Source organism: Myxine glutinosa, chromosome 10 (assembly GCF_964187855.1).
Source record: "Myxine glutinosa chromosome 10, kmMyxGlut1.1, whole genome shotgun sequence".
Taxonomy (NCBI): Eukaryota; Metazoa; Chordata; class Myxini; order Myxiniformes; family Myxinidae; genus Myxine; species Myxine glutinosa.
In genome coordinates this window covers 89695041-89712100 of record NC_136270.1, presented here as the reverse complement: position 1 = coordinate 89712100, position 17060 = coordinate 89695041, and the positions used below count along the sequence as shown (strand labels likewise).

Genomic DNA, 17060 nt, shown 5'->3' with positions numbered 1-17060 from the left:
CTGATGGAGGGGATTGGTGTGCTGATGAACTTCACGGGGAGATTGGTGAAATGCCGGCTGCGATGGGCTGGATACTTGGTGTGGAACGGGGAAGAGAGAATGGCATAGAGAGCGGATAGGTTGAGGGAACAAAGTAGGAGGAAAAGAGGTAGATGACGGTTGAGATGGGAGAATTGTGTGAAGAGGAATATCAGTCAGGTGGGGTTGGTTGGAGAGTGGAGAGATTTGGCTGAGGAGAGAGGGGAGTGGAGGCCGGAGGATTGTGGTCTCGGCAGGGTAGGAGCTTGCTGCCATTGGACCTCATTCCTTATAAGGGGAAGAGTAGGAGAAGAAGAATGACAAACATGTAAAGTTTTACTCTGTATGACACCATTAATAATTGTGTTCTAACCCAATAACCTATTTCCTTAAGTTCTAACATATCCGATACACTTTTCATTCTACTTTGCTGGTGTAATGATCATCTATTCTGTTGGTGGGCAACTATTGGCCTAGATTCATATGAATGTGGTGTCTGGCACCTCCTCCCCCTGCCCATCCCCACTGCCCACCAATTTTTTTCCCAAAAGACAAATAACTAGTTTCTTATTTGCTCCGTAACCATGGACTAGACTCAAGGAGAGGCATATAACCATTTACTGTTTTACTGTTAAATAGTAAAATAGTAAATGAATGTAACTCTGGGATGATAGGCCGAGTGATCTATTTCCATTTTCAGTTTTTAATATGCATGTGAAGAGTTTGATTTGTGTTTGCAGATCAACTTCCGTTCCTCCCTTGGACTGGCAACTACCCAGCCAGGCTGGTGTGTACGAGCTTCGGTTGGATGTTCAACCCAAATCTCATCACCGTGCCCACTATGAGACGGAGGGTAGTCGCGGAGCGGTGAAGGCAGCAGGTGGTGGGCACCCAGTTATTAAGGTGAGGGAGCGATTGTTTTTATTTTGTTTTATTCAAACACAACAGTAAAGGTGCATGGGGCATTTAAAACTCTATTTAATGGTTGCTATTGTAACGACTTGACTTCCTCGTCACTTGTATGACAATTTATTTAGACGTTTCGATGAGACAGCGGTAGGCTTGTATGAAGGCCTCTCATCAAGGGGAATAAGTGTTTAAAATTTCAGCATGATTGGTTGTGCGGTCTGGAAGCTAGAAGTCGTTATTGTTGAAAGAAGAAGAAACGCAACACTTTTTTCTCAGCGGACATGAGAATTATTAAATTTTTTAAGTGATTCTTCACCATTGAGTGTTATGGCCAACCAGGCGGAGGTATGCTCTTTACTGAGTGCCGTTCTAGTTGGTGATGTTACAGGTGCCTCCATTAACCACCGTTTAGAGGCCATTTTTCCCCGCAAAGCGGGGGTTGGCCTTTTTCGGGAACCGTGGTTGTTGTTGTTTTTTGGTCCCCTTTTTGAAGCAATGTTTTACGGCCGGATGCCCTTCCTGACGCCAACCCTTTTTGCCGCCTTTAACGACAAACAGGGAATTACCAGTGAACTGGTACTCAATTAGCCGACCTCGGAAGGATGACAGGCTGAGTCAACCCCCCTGGCGTTAATTCAGCGATCGACCGAGATTCGAACCCAGGATCCTAGGATCCTAAGCCGGCACCCTAGCCGCTAGCCCAACACCAGGGCCTCCATTATGACGTCATAATTCAAAAAGTAAAAAAACTTCATCCGATCAGGATGAAATTTCTTGGGCATCATCTCGGTATAAATTGATTCAGAAAAAAATGATGTCGTAGGTCACGTGGTTCGGCCGCCATATTCTTTTAAGTGAAAGCCTGAAAAAACACTAAAAACCAATTTTCTCCAAAACGACTCAACAGATTGAGGCCAAACTTTGCAGGCCGAATCGCATACCCAGGCGAACTAAAAGTTCAGCGAGCATGATGTCATACGTCACATGGTTTAGGAGCTATTTTACTTTTTGAAGCATAAACTTAAAACCTAGCTCCTCCCTCATTTTTGATCCTATCGAGTGGAAACTTCAGAGATGTGTTCCCCATATCAGTCTGTTAAGATGACCTTTTGGAATTTGCGATAGGTCACGTGGTTTGGCAGAGATAGATGATTGAACGAAAATCTTTAAAATATATATTTCTTGAACTGCTTCATTGACCAACGTGAAACTCTATAATAAGGCAGAAGTCATGAAGTGGAACAAGTGTGCAAAATTTCAAGATGATTGGATATACGGTCTGGAAGCTAGAGGTTGTTATTGTGTGAAGAAGAAGAAACTCCACATGAGCATCCCAGGCTATGTCAATGATTCCAGCACTGGGATTTTTCAGGTATATATTTTTAAAAATCATCTTCTCTGCAATGGTTTGACCGATGGGCAGGAAATTTTCACCAAAGGAGGACTTTGGCGTCTATAATCTTTTAAAGCTAATTATGACATTGTACATCACGTGATATGGGCGCCATCTTGTAAAAAAACGAAAAAAATTGCACCTCTATATCTCCAAAACCGCTGCACAGAAAAAATTGAGACATATCTCATTGTAAAGTACTCTCCATGCAGAATAACATGTTACAGGTGCCTCCATTATGACGTCATAATTCGCCAAGTAAAAAAACTTCATCTGATCAGGATGAAATTTCTTGAACATCATCTCGGTATAAATTGATGCAGAATTTTTTTATAATGACATCGTATGTCACGTGGTTTGGCCGCCATATTGTTTTAAATGAAAAGCCCCAAAAAACCACATCACAAATCGGATAAATTTTGACCGAATTACCTCAGGTGGTGAGTGGGTAATTATTTAATTTTTTTCTTGGCGCGATTCCTGCAGGCTGGCCGTACGTGCTTGTCTTAGCTCAGATTTGAATTCTACTTTCGCTTTTCATAGAATGTTGGGGGTTGTGCAACCGCTGATAACTTTTAATTGGTCAAAATCGGTCAAACAGCCACTGAAATGCCCCAACGGTACTGGAACCATGCATGCTATATGTGTTGTGAATAAAGATGTGTGCAGAAAACACCCACCAGTGTGTGTGGGGGGGGGGGGGGGGGGGGGGATATTTGTATGAGGAATGGGGATGTGTGTGTGTGTGTGTGTGTGTGTGTGTGTGGGTGTGTGTGTGTGGATGTGTGTGTGTGTGTGTGAAAATAATAATAATGTGAAAGCGGGGTTGTATGAAAGCGGTAAGGCGGAGGAAACTGGTCATCTCTGTCAGCAGTTATAAAGTGGCAGTTCTCTTTAATTCAGCAGTTACCCATTGTGTGTGCCACCTGTATGCGTATAATTTTTCCTTGATAATTATTCTTTACAATAGAGCAATGTGTGCGTGTCTGTGTATGTATTGTGTGTAGTTGAAGGGTGGCAGCCAACAAGGGCTAAAAGTACAGCTGTTCATTGGCACAGCGGACGAGCGCCCTCTCCGTCCTCATCCATTCTATCAGGTGCACCGCATCACTGGAAAAGCAGTGGGCACCTCCAGTCAAGAGATGGAGTTGGATGGCATCAAGATGCTGGAGATTCCCTTACACCCTGAAGACAACATGACAGCCTGGTATGCCTCGTCCTCTTCATGCTCTTTTGTGGTGACTGTATTGTCGGTTGCATTTATTACTGTATTACAAGTTCCTGTACAAGGAACTTCAAAGCAGGAGGAGCCCTTTGGCCCATGGAGTCCGCACAATAGTTGCCCACCTATGGTTGTTTTTCCTTGCTCTATCATTTTGTAAATGATAAGCATCAAGCATGGAAGCAGCAGCACGTTTCTAAGTCTCTAATCTAATATGTCACGTTTTTCTCTCCTTGCGGTTTTGGCTATTTGGGCAATCACACCTGTGCCGTATCCACTCCTTGGTACGTTAATTTGTCAGGTATAAAAAAAAATTTGCATTCATAGTCGAGGCTCGTGGAAGTCCACAATCCAACCTTGTGGTATGTTCTTGTGCCATCGCTGCAGCATTGTTTGATTACATTTTAACCGACAGGTCTTATGCCACTGGGCCCTGTTGGTCATCAGTGTGGCTTCTATGCCGCTACCATCATCCAGATGAGCAGAGCCTGTCCAGGTCCAGCTCAGCTGGTATTTGTCCAAGTTCCTGAAACTCAAGGAGATCCTTGGTCAGTGACACATAACCGCTACCTACTGGTGGCTTGCTTGACCTGGCAGGGCATTGCAAAGTTTCCCCTGTTTCTACTTGGCAGAGAGCACAGAGTTCCCAGTTAGTGGTGCAACGTGGCTTGGGATGCTTAGATGTCGAAGGTTGGGCAGGATCAATCAGTATATGGCGTTTTGACATGGTGACAAAGAAGCAGACACCAGAAGCAGAAAAGAAGGGGAAGAACAGAAGGCGTCGAAGTGTCTAAGTCTAGGGTTCTATAGGTTTTCCTCCACCACTACAGGTCTGAAGAGTGCAGACCAGAGTACCAGGAGCTAGCTGAGGCATGCAGAGGGATTATCCTGTAATGCACAAGAACACACCACATTGTTAGTGTATATTTAACAGGTCTTTATCAATTTTTATGCAGCAATACTAAATGCAAACATGTTTAATGAGTGAAATTTCATTAAATTATTAATCCATTTGATCTCATCGTAGGGGCAATTTTAAGGTGTTCTTTACACCTGTAAATAAACACAAATACTTGGCAGGGTAGGTAAGCATCTTTATTAGAACAAAAATGCAATTTTGGCAAAGATATACGTGATTATAATGAAGCGTGATGGGGAAAAAACTGGAAAAATGCGATGCTGAGGTCAATGACCTCTCAAGGTCACCAGAGGTCAGATACAAATTGCCTCCACGTGTGAAATAAAACCTTGGGGTATGCAGATTATATGCTGAAACTTTCATGCTTTAGTCATAAAATGCACAATACCTCCATATATGAGCTTATCAACCCCACTAATGTGCTGTCATTTTGTGATATGGAAGTTGGTCAGTCTCTTCGATCTTTGAACACCTTTGCAGTGAAATACAGTGCTTGCATCGTTCTCCCCTCCCCACTCCCTTTTCAGAGCGAAGCAAATTTGGAAATCTTTCCTCGTTTTCTTTTTGTGCTTGAGGAAGGAAAGTGTTCCCATCTCTGGTCTAAACTTGAAGGATATTGCTATTTTCATGTTGAAATTTTGCTGCTAAAACTTTTGCGATTATTTGCGCACGTAAAAGTTAGATTGGCCCCTTGTTTAACAATTTCTTATTGAAACAAGATAGTTCACAGAACACTTCACCCCACGCAGTTATGAGAAAAAGGACATGGGTTGGGTCTTTTGAACTCTTTCTTTGCATTTCCGAGCACAATCTATTTCCTATGAGCCACCATTTTGTCTGAATCTTGAAATTTCCCTAATGTTGCGAAAGCGAGCTGCATATTTGATTAGTTGAGATGGTGTGCAATGGCGGACTATTTTGTCAAGGTTATTTGTGTTCTACAGTGTTTCAAGTATTGGAAGTTTACTGCCGTTGATGCAGCATCTTTTACACCACCTTGTAAAAATTTTACATTTTTTACAATTTTTATTTTTACAATTTAATTGTAAAACAATTTTTTTACAATTACAATTTTTTGCAATTTTTTGCAAATTACAATACAAATTACAAATTACAAAAATTACAATTTTTACAATAAAATTTTAAAATTTTACAATTTTTACACCACCTTGTAAAATACAAAATTACAAATTTTACATATTTACAAAAAAAAAATTTACACAATAAAATTTTTACATTGTAAAAAATTTACACCAACATGTTAAATTAGTTCTCCATGCCTGTTGTTTGTGGCCTTTTTGACATCCTTAAAACAGTAAGCTTGCTATTTGGAATGACTTCCAATTTTGTTTGACTGCCAGACAGGCAGACCGACGAAAATAAATTTTACCTTACTACCGTGAAATGGGGTGAATAGGGACAGCAAGGTGAATAGGGACACAAACTGAAAAAAGTTCGGAAACTTTTTCCGCTGAAAATTGATAACCATACTGATTTGTTGATATTTGGGTTGAAAGTGTTCACTTGTTTTTTTAAAAAGCAACTTATAGTCCCTATTAACCCCATATATGGGTTAAATAGGAATAAATAGGATTTTTATGGCTGTCCCTATTCACCCGGTTTTACGTGTGAATGCATGGTCACCACAATGCATGGTCACCCCGTTTTACGGGTGAATAGGGACAGTCACTAATACAAAAAAATAATAATCAAGAAATAGGGAGTTTGGAGAAACTTTTTATCCCATATTTTTTTCATTGGCACCATGGTTTATATTATGGGTGCATATTATGTGCATCCATCTGAGCGATCAATTTAGCAATAAGTTGGAAACTCAGGATTGTTTCTTGATTATTATTTTTTTGTATTAGTGACTGTCCCTATTCACCCGTAAAACGGGGTGAACAGGGACAGCCATAAAAATCCTATAAGTCCTATAAGTTGTCCTTATATATATATATAAGATATAAAAATCCTATAAGTTGCTTTTTTTTTAAAACAAGAGAACACTTTCAACCCGAATATCAACAAATCAGTATGGTTATCAATTTTCAGCGAAAAAGGTTTCCGAACTTTTTTTCAGTTTGTGTCCCTATTCACCTTGCTGTCCTCATTCACCCCATTTCACGGTACTCTTAAATTTTACCTTACGACCAAAGTTCCCTTTCTACTCTGTGCGCATGTGTGCTCGAGATGAGATTCCGTACAATTTTCCAAATGCAGAGCTAAACTACAGGTTTTGTTCAAAATAAAAAATAATTGAAATTTAATTGTTCCTCAATCATAGACTGGCGTTGGCTTAGCGGCTAGGGTGCCAGCTTAGGATACCAAGGATCCTGGGTTCGAATCCCGGTCGATTGCTGAATTAACGCCAGGGGGGTTGACTCAGCCTGTCATACCTTCCGAGGTCGGCAAATTGAGTACCAGTTCACTGGTAATTCCCTGCTTGTCGTAAAAGGCAACAAACAGGGTTGGCGGCAAGAAGGGCATCCGGCCGTAAAACATTGCTGGCGGCAAGAAGGGCATCCGGCCGTAAAACATTGCTTCAAAAAGGGGACCGAAAAACAACAACAACCACGGTGCCCGAAAAAGGCCAACCCCCGCTTGCGGGGAAAAATGGCCTCTAAAGGTGTTTTTTTTGTTTTTGTTTTTTTCTCTCGATCATAGACTGATGTTTGTAGACAGACAGACAGAGTAAACCTATTGCTTCACCCTATTTTTTGCTTCACTCGTGGGTTAATTACGTGATTACAGTATAAGTATAGTAAACGTTTCGTGGTACAGAACTTTAAAATACATTTGAACAATTAAAGAGACATTCCTGCTTTTGAGGCCAGCAGTTAAGGCCTGCCTTTTTCATAGAAAAAAAGGTTAAAAAAATCAAACATTTGAACAGCCTTGGACGTGCACCTTGACCCCACGGCCAAGGCACACCGTCTATCAAGGCTGTCCCATTGGCATACACATGCACCTCAACCCAAAGGCTGAAGCACATGGTCATTCAAAACACATGCATCCTGACCCCGAAGGGCCACAATGCATGGTCATACAAGACCATACAAGGGCATCATCCTCTAAGAGAGATGAGACATTCCTAAGCTTCATCAGGGAAAGAAACGCGAACAGGAAGAAGCAGTAAAAGAAACCACGTTTTATAGACAACAAGGTAAGAAACTCGGTGCTCATTGGTTGTTACAGGAGGCAACGAGTAACCAATAGGATGGGAGGATGGATCATCCGTCGACGATTCGCCATTGTTGATCGACGGAGTTAACCTGGTCAGAACAAACACAATGTACGCACAAATTCCTTTTGTCCACAGAGTATAGGGTCATTAGACCTGATAAATGTCACCTCCATTATGCGGGGGTGGGAAACACTCCATGCCTTGCTCAGGGTTCGGGAACCAACTTTTATTGTATTGCTCTGCACACTGAGGAATTCTCAAAAAATGAGCTCCAATTGCCAAAGCACAGGGACATGTAGTGGTTGTGGTTGTCTTTGTCCGATTGCTAAATGTCGGACAGTCAAAGGGACGTGCTGTTTAATGCGATCCGTCAATAGCTCCGCATCAGCACATGTACTCATAAACAACTTTGCTGGTTTGAATGTTGGGCAATACATCCATACGGGTTGATGGAAGCAATCTACTCGTAGTGAAAATTACTTGTGGTTGAACAGCATCGGTAGAAATTGTAAACTGTTTGTGTAATTTGGTTCTCTAAACCATTGAGACACTTTTCCTTTCCAGGGTAAGCGCAGGTACACCGGACATCTATCAGGTCCCACTGTTTTGACATTTGACTGACTAAGGAAATTCTGTGTGAAAAATAAGGATGAGTGTGAACCGAAAATCTTAGGAATGTCTCTTTTATTGTTTAAATGTATTTTACAAGTATAGTATAGTATACAGTTGTTTATTTTTGACTGCAGTATATCTATATCTTTTTTTCTAAGTGTTTTATTGTTTAACATAACCTGTCAAAAGACTGGTGTGTTTTCTATTTCCTTGTCTGTTTCTGAATTCTCAGTATAGACTGTGCCGGTATTCTGAAGTTGAGGAACTCGGACATTGAGCTGCGGAAAGGGGAGACGGACGTTGGACGTAAAAACACTCGCGTTCGCCTTGTGTTTCGCGTCAACATTCCACAACCAGGAGGCCGGGTACTCTGTCTGCAGACAATGTCTGTCCCCATCGAATGCTGTATGTCTATCGCAAGGCCGCTCCTTTTTTCCCCCCACACACATTTCCCAACACTGTATACTCAACATCGCTTTCTGTTGTGATGTTCTTCAACGTTTTTCCTTATATTCCATCATTTCGACGTTCCACACGTTTTTAATATATCGACTTCTGACTTTAACGTTGTCATCCATGTGTTTGTGACTAGAGAAACAATATTTGTTTTCGATAAAGCTTTTTTTTGTCCTACCAATCTGGACTGTGCATGAGTAGTGGTCTCAAAGCTTTTTGTCATCACGTATCACAATGCTCACCAGGCCCAAGGATGTGAGGTTTGTGAGGGCAGTAACCTGTTGGAAAGGCTTGGAAGAACTTTTTTTTTTTAATGCAGAAGGCTCCAGGCACAGACTATGTAGTCCTCATCGAGGCCAGGCTTAAATAAAAGAGCTGCATTGATAGAAAAGTGAAGAAGTAGAGAATAGTATAATGGTTTTTGAGAAAGCAGAAAATCTGCTTTTTGAAAAGGGGAAGATCATACGTGTTTGGAAAGACATGGGAAGGTAAAGAGTTCCAGAGTTTTGCAGTGGAGGGGAAGAAACAAACATCATAACGGCCCAATGGCCACAGTTGCCACCTTGAGTTGACAATGGCCACACTAATCATGAGATGGATTGCTAATGGTCTTGCTAATGGTGGAGCTACAAGCAGCAAGTTCTTGGGAGTAGAAACCAAAAGTAATATCTGTAGAAAAGAGAAAGAGAGCCAAGTTTGCAGCGTAATTTGAGCAGGTCGAGTTTTGAGGTCAGATTGGGAGAGTTGCTAACTCGGATTATTTTGGATTCAATTCTGACCAGTAAGTATGTGGAGCTAGAACCTCCCCAGATGTGAGAGCAATACTCTATACAAGGACAAATCAATCATTTATACAGTTGAAGCAACTGTTCAGAGGATAAGAATCTTAGACATCTGAACAGGACTCCTAGTTTCTTTGGGGCAGACTTAGATATTTGTGTAATGTGTGGATTCCAGAATAAATTAGATGTTAGGGTAATACCTAGTAGGTTTATTGAATCACATGGTGTAATTGTCCTCTACTTTCAAGTAGAGGCCTTTATTGATTGTCTATAATCATTCACCATCCTATGACAGGATAAGGTCAATTCGTACAATCATGAAGTTACAATAAATAATCCCAAAGAGTAGAAATGATTAAGCAGAGGAGTCACCGATTTATCGATTAGAGTTATAAGGGCAATTTATATCTATCTATCAAGACTGGGTTCATCAAAATATAATTGTGCTTGTCCATCATTTTTGCGATGCCATTTTCACACGAGTCTTTTCAATTGTTACTGCGGTGACAAGATTGTTCTCACGTGCAAACTCTAACTTTTTCGAAATTATTTTGAGATGGTCTTTGTAGCGTAGATATTGACCAGAGTCGATTTCAGAATAGAAAATTGATTTTGGCATTCGGTTGTCATCCATACAACCCACGTGGCCGACCCAACATAGCTTTGTTCTGGCTATGTTGCACAAACGTCGGTTTAAAGTTTGAAATGTGCTCAACTTCTCCGTGAGATACAGAGTCAGACCAATTGATTTTCAGAATTTGACGCAAGTGACGTTTCTGCAGTACATTGAGCCGTTTAACTTGGCTGGATTACAGGGGGAAGTTTTATGTCTGTAGGTGGTGGGTGGTCCGTGTGCAGCCACCCGGCTGCTGGTTGCATCACTTTTTTGTGGCGAGTCTGCTGCTGATGCAATGCCTCTCTATAACCAGTCATCTGCTACTCATTTCGCCGACCTCAGAAGGATGACAGGCTGAGTCAGCCCCACTTGTCATTAATTCAACGCGATTCGAACTCAGGACCTTAGGATCCCAAGCCCACCACTCTAACCGTTAGGCCGACACCATGTGACGGCCTATAGGTAAGAGTAGGTAAAACTACGGCACGATACCGAGCAAATTTTGTTTACAAATCGATGCCAGTGGAGTGCCACACACGACTCCACAGTTTGTCGAAGTGTGCAGCTGCATCCAGCAAGCACACCACAGCCTTGCTTCACACCCTTCTTGAGTTTGATTGTATAATTAGAGGAGAAAATCCACAACGAGCTACTAGAATATGTTAGAAATAAGAAAAAGCATTTAAAAACCATCACATACTGACTTGTCAACCGTGTTCATCATTCTCCTCCAAAAATGAAGTCCATACATGAATCCTGAGTGAATTGCGTCAAAGTTAAGGGGCTTAGCCCAAGAGCGGATTCAGGGGTCGCCTCATGATTGAGTGTATGTCGGATAGCGCTCACCTGCAAATAGCTTATTTTACCTGAATATCAGCCCTTGATCACCACCGAGGAGAAAATTATCTGCACTCTGATGAATTTTCCAGTGATTTACAGCAAAGCTCATGACGTCACATCTGCGTATCTCACCACATCCACCTCGGAGTTCCACAAACGCGATCCCCTCACATATTTGTGTGTCAGATGGTTCCGTCTGTTTTTAAATTATTATTTTTTAAATGCAGGAAATCGTTCGATGCATTTGAAATTGAGCAGAATACCACTCGGGGTTCACACCATGGGAATGCTCGTACGGCTTTTGACTCTTGAGCATCAACTTATCCGAGAGCGTCAGTCGCTCTCGAGTTATCGTTCGGAGCATGCATGAAGGAATTGCTACAGATTGCCGGCTTTGGAGTCTTTTTTTTTGTACTTTCTTCATTTTAGCAAATGTTCTCAACTCCTGTTGTATGCAAGTTTTTATTTTGGTATTTGATCTCAGCTCCAGGCCTTTCTTTCCACCACATTACCACCACAAAGCCCTCCAGTGTTTGAGTCAGGTCAGCCTCGTGAAGCATAATGAATGAAAGCTCTGACACCACTGATCTCTTCCTGTGCACACTGTGGGATTGTTCTCAAAGTAAGAGGTCATCAAAGTAAGAGGTCATCTCAAAGTAAGATCTATTTACATTAAAATCGTTGTTTAAATTTTATCTCGACCAATCTTTATGGAAACATCTTGTAGAATAATTTTGTAAGTTGCATGAAAAGTAAGCTTTTGTTATTCTAAATGTAAAGAAAGCCTTTCTATCATTTTATGAATGGGAACTATGTCCTTGTGTAAATGCTGTCATTGTCAACCCTGACCTCTGATCTCTAACCCCTGACACCTATTGAAAACCCAGCCCAGCGATCTGCACAGGAGCTTCCGATGGTGGAACAACAGAGTATAGTAGCTGCGCCTGCCCATGGTGGTGGCGATCTTGTCCTCACTGGGCACAACTTCCTCTTAGAGTCACGGGTTCTGTTTATAGAAAAAGGACCAGGTGAGGAGGAAAGGAATCGCTTGAGGAACTGGCCAATGGGAGATTGAAAATGACGATGTACAAGTAACAGTACTGTAATCATCTCATTATCATGTAGCAACAATCGAATCAATTGCTACCTTAATATAAAAGTGTGTTAAATGTCCAGGTGGAAAAGGTGAGTGCACTACCTGTGTCAGTCCTTGGGTAAGAAAATGCGTTGCAGGCCAAGCCAGTCGACCGAAGTCAACTCTCAATCCTATATCTCACGTATTTTGCAACTTTCTCAAAACACCCACTCAGATGATGACTTCCAGGATATATATTTATAAAGACTGTACTCATGTACTCCGATTGCTTTTATTTGTGAGAAGTAGACATTTTATTTTAAAAATGCATGAAAAGTAGCGCATTATCACATATGAACATCCACAAGAGAGGAAACTTTAGGAAGGAAGCCTTTTCACCATAAAACTCCTATTCGGAACACCGGTTTGAGCAAACACACCGATGAGGTAATGCACTTGAGACGATGGTCTGAGATTTCTTTACAGAAGGCAAATGGGTCTTGGACATTCACTTTGGAGCTTTTACAACGCAACCCATATTTAACAATCAAAATGAGCATAATTTGCATTGTGCACAATCAATAGATTAAATTAAATAAATAGCAAATGGTTGACTAAGGTGAAGGATGTTCATCAGAATTATTTTCTAATGTCTTATTGTTCATGCTGCACAGATGGCCGTAGCATGTGGGAAATGGAGGCCAAGGTGGATCGAAGAAAATGTGAGCCGGTAAGGTAGCCCACCTATGTGTCATATTCTTTGTTGGATAAATCTATTTGGCATAAATTTCTGTTCCGTTTCATTTCTGATTACGACCTAATATTATATATAATTTGAGAAGTGTCTTTGTTTGTTGTTTATCATATAAAACTATAAGCGCTGCCTCATGGAAAATGCTGTTACAAGTGGGGGAATTGATGCTTCTGCAAGGCCGGGTTCTTTGCTAGTCTTAAGATGTTTGGTTGAATGTGTAAGGAAATAGCACTTTAGAATGCAAGTAAATTGCTTGTGTGCGCCATATTGTTGTTTATCCAGTTACCCAGTCATCACAGGAACCTCGTTTTAATTATAATTTGATTATTATTCCCAGCGATTCTGCATCACCAAGGGGGCAGGTGGGGGGGGGGGGGGGGGGTGGGCTTAACCAATCACAGCCAAACGAGGAAGGATGATGAGGCTGGAATGGTGACTTGGCCCTCATCCTTTAAGGGTGGAGCACCTGGAGTGCTCCTCAGTTGGGGCAGGGCAGAGATTATAGAGGGAAACTCAGAAAGAATTGGTGGCACGAGATGCACTCAGAGCTGCCGGAGATGATTAAGCCTTTGAGGATCATCGAGAGTTGTAACACAGGTCAATAGTGTATGTGGGGTATGGAGTAGTGGTCCCGAGAGCGAGCCGAAGAGCTATGGAGCACCAAACACCGGGCATGACAACGCGGGCATGATGCCCAGAGAGCCCGTCGTGCCTGACCGAGTTGCTTCCAGCAATGATAATTCGGTGGCGACCTCACAAACTCGGTTATTCCCTCTTTTTCCAGCAATTTTTATTTCTTTCTTTTCTCTCCCACCATTCCCTACCAAATTATTTGATTTTTGTGGATCTGTGGCTATAATTAATGATATTTTCCATTTTTCCTTGATCATTGAGTGCATGTTTTGTGTCTTTCCTCATTTAATTTGTTCCTCGGTTCCTTTGTTTAACTAAATTATTAAGCAGACGTGTGTTACCTGTATTTATTTAAGCCATCGTCACTATCATTAAATTGTTTCAAGTTATGTGTGGTTGCAATCTTAATTTGTCATTGGATTGGAGCATCATCAGTTAGTGATCAGCATTGGAAACGGTATCTCCACCACCATAGTCAATTCCGCCAATCACCGTTTGGCAATCTTGGGGGCTCTGCATCTACTGGAGCACTTGATGCTTTTGCATACACCAGAACACCCGCTAACTACGGGAGCGGCAGAAAGGGTCATTCCTCTTTGGGGTACATAGATTACAGTCGATCTATGGTCGGGTCTCAAGAACATTGGGTGTGTGTTCATTTACCAAGTTTCTTGTGAAGAGATCGCCAAGTGGTTTAAGCATTCGAGCAAGCACTCCATTCAAAACCGTTAAGGAATGGCTGGCTTGGCAAGCGCTAGCTAGCTGCCTGGTAAATGAGCACACCCCGGGCTTCTTCCCTTTCAGTTTCGTATTAAACAGAAGGAGCGAGTTTCAAAAGTTCACGAGGAAAAACGCCACGTTAGCGCCAGGAAGGGTCATGTTATTAACCCAACACTTATGGGGTACCTAGAGTACAGTAGATCTTCGCTCAGTTCTGCAAGTAAAACATACCTCACACATGTCGGGATTCCTCCAAATTTGTTCATTTAGTGTTATAAACAGCATTAGCGACTGTTTAAAAAGCTAATCATACGTGTTTGTGGTTTATAATATTCATTACTGTTCATTAATGTTCATTACTTCTGCTAGAGGCCGTTGCTCCCACGAAAACGCCATGATAAGCTATTTATATACGTTGACTCGCCGGAAAACCCCTTTGGGAGGTGGGATATTATTGGTATTAATATTGTTTTGTAATAACATTAATATTACGCTATTATCGTTAGTTTTGTTATTCGAAGCGGCGTTGGAAAATCGCCATGATAAAGCTAACTTAATATAGCTATACACCTCAACACGCAACCCCATTGACGGCAATGGCGGGCAAACTAGCTCGGGGGGAGAAAAACCCCCTTGGGGAGGGGGGTAAATGAATGCGCTACAGCCTTCATTGTGTAACCCTTCGTCATCCTGTCAAGTTTGGTTGAGATTGGATAAGTAACGGCGGAATGTATTGGCGTAAAAAATTCATCAGACAAACACAAATGGCATATTTAAGTATGATTTCAATGTATAATCAAAATGCTGGACAATTTTCCGTTATCCTCAATTAGCTTATAATGCATCATCGAGACATGTCGGAATGATATGAAATTGTATCATTATGGATGCCTGCATTTCCAGAGGCCTAGTTCAAATACGACTGAAGTGGACAGTATTAAGAATATTGATACTAAGCTTTTACAAGGTTCATCCCAAAAGTTCTTACCGACATATGGGAGATAGAACCACTGACTAACTTACAGTCACGTGAAAAAGTAAGTACACCCCATGTAAAGTTTTGACTTTTTCAACATATTTCAACATACAGCTATTTGATCTTCATTTCAACAATATTGATAGATAAAGGTGATATAATATAACAACAAATATCATGAAACATTTACATTTCTTAGTCCATTGTATAATTTAAATAAACATAAATGCAAATTTCGCATGTGGAAAAAGTAAGTACACCCTTGGCTCTAATAGGTGGTATTGCCCCCTTTCGCAGAAACAACCTCAAGTAGGCGTTTCTTATAACTGTCTACCAGTCTCTGACATCGACTGGGAGAAATTATTGCCCACTCCTCCATGCAGAATTATTTCAGCTGTGCGATGTTTGAGGGGTTTCTTGCATGCACAGCTCGTTTCAAATCCCCCCACAACATCTCGATGGGATTTAGATCCGGGCTTTGACTTGGCCATTCCAGAACCCTCCATTTCTTTCTTTTCAGCCATTCCTTGGTGGATTTACAGGTATGTTTAGGGTCATTGTCATGTTGCAAGGTCCACCTTCGGTTGAGCTTCAACTTTCCGACAGATGGCCTCACATTATCCTCAAGCACCCTCTGGTACAATGAAGAATTCATAGTGGATTCTATGATGGTGAGCTGCCCAGGCCCTGATGCAGGAAAGCTGCCCCAAACCATCATATTACCACCACCATGCTTTACAGTTGGTATCAGGTTCTTGTGGTCAAATGCTGTCTTTGGTTTTCGCCAAACATGTCTTCTGGTACCGGGGCCAAATAGCTCTACCTTTGACTCATCTGTCCAGAGCACATTGTTCCAGAAGTGCTGGTCTTTGCCTAGGTGTTCATTGGCAAACTTTAGTCTTGCCCTGATGTTCTTTCTGGACAACAACGGTTTCCTCCTGGCACACCTCCCATGTAGATCAAATTTGTGCAGCCTCTTTCTAATGGTAGACTCGTGCACTTTGACATCAACAGTGGCAAGAGCTACCTGTAGGTCCCGTGATGACATTCTGGGGGTTCTTAGAGACTTCTTTCAGCATCTTGCGGTCTGCTCTCGGGCTGAACTTGCTGGGGCGGCTTGGCCTGAACAAGTTGGCAGTTGTTTGGAATCTTCTCCACTTGTAGATGATCTTCCGGACAGTCGAATTATCGATTTCAAATTGTTTGGAGATCTTTTTAAATCCCTTCCCAGACTTGTAGGCATCTACAACCTTCTTTCTGAAGGCCTCAGAGAGCTCTTTTGATCTCGGCATGGTGACGCCGCACACTTAAACAACAAAGAGCAAACCAAACTAAATGTCTGAGGTTTAAATAAGACAGGTTCCTCTAAGATCCTCTCTAACGATGTTCTAATCATTTGCCCCTGAGCTGGTGCACCTGATTCTAATTTTAGGTATTTGAAGTAGTGATAAATGTAGGGGTGTATAGTCCATGAGCCAGATAAAATTTGACTACCAAAAAAGAGGGCAAATCGCCACTATATTTTTCAGTTAGCCTTACATATTGCCTGTATGAAAAAATGTGATGGACATTTGAATTCGGTAGCTAAACCCATTTTGGCGGCCATTTTCATATTTCATCAATTTTCATATCTCATAAATTTTGCCGTAACTTTTAATCGGCTGGTCTGAGGCACATGCACCCGACATAAGATATGTTCAGTATGTCATTTGGCATATTTCAAAGTAAACTAAAAGGAAATTTGTTCACTACCTGTCGAGATAATTGGGAAAATATGTAAAAAATGTGTAATTTTCATGCAAAAATGCTCAACTTGCCCAGCTTGGGGAAGGTTGAATATTTTTCATTGCTGGCTGTCATTAATTATTTAATTAATAGGCTGTGCGCTTGTGGAGAGTTTCCCTGTGCCAGTGAATTTTGAGGGTAATTTACACCCAAAAAACATTCT

At 41.5% G+C, this 17060-nt stretch overlaps 1 protein-coding gene across 1 annotated transcript in view; it reads left to right on the top strand.

Annotated features, from left to right (window-relative positions):
* The window catches only part of LOC137433990 (nuclear factor of activated T-cells, cytoplasmic 1), a 73444-nt gene that overhangs the window by 43871 nt on the left and 12513 nt on the right, over positions 1-17060 (top strand). The window contains exons 6-10 of the mRNA XM_068126548.2: positions 759-921; positions 3328-3527; positions 8493-8665; positions 11842-11982; positions 12704-12759. Coding sequence (XP_067982649.2) covers positions 759-921; positions 3328-3527; positions 8493-8665; positions 11842-11982; positions 12704-12759 — 733 coding nt within the window. The remainder of the gene's footprint in view (positions 1-758; positions 922-3327; positions 3528-8492; positions 8666-11841; positions 11983-12703; positions 12760-17060) is intronic.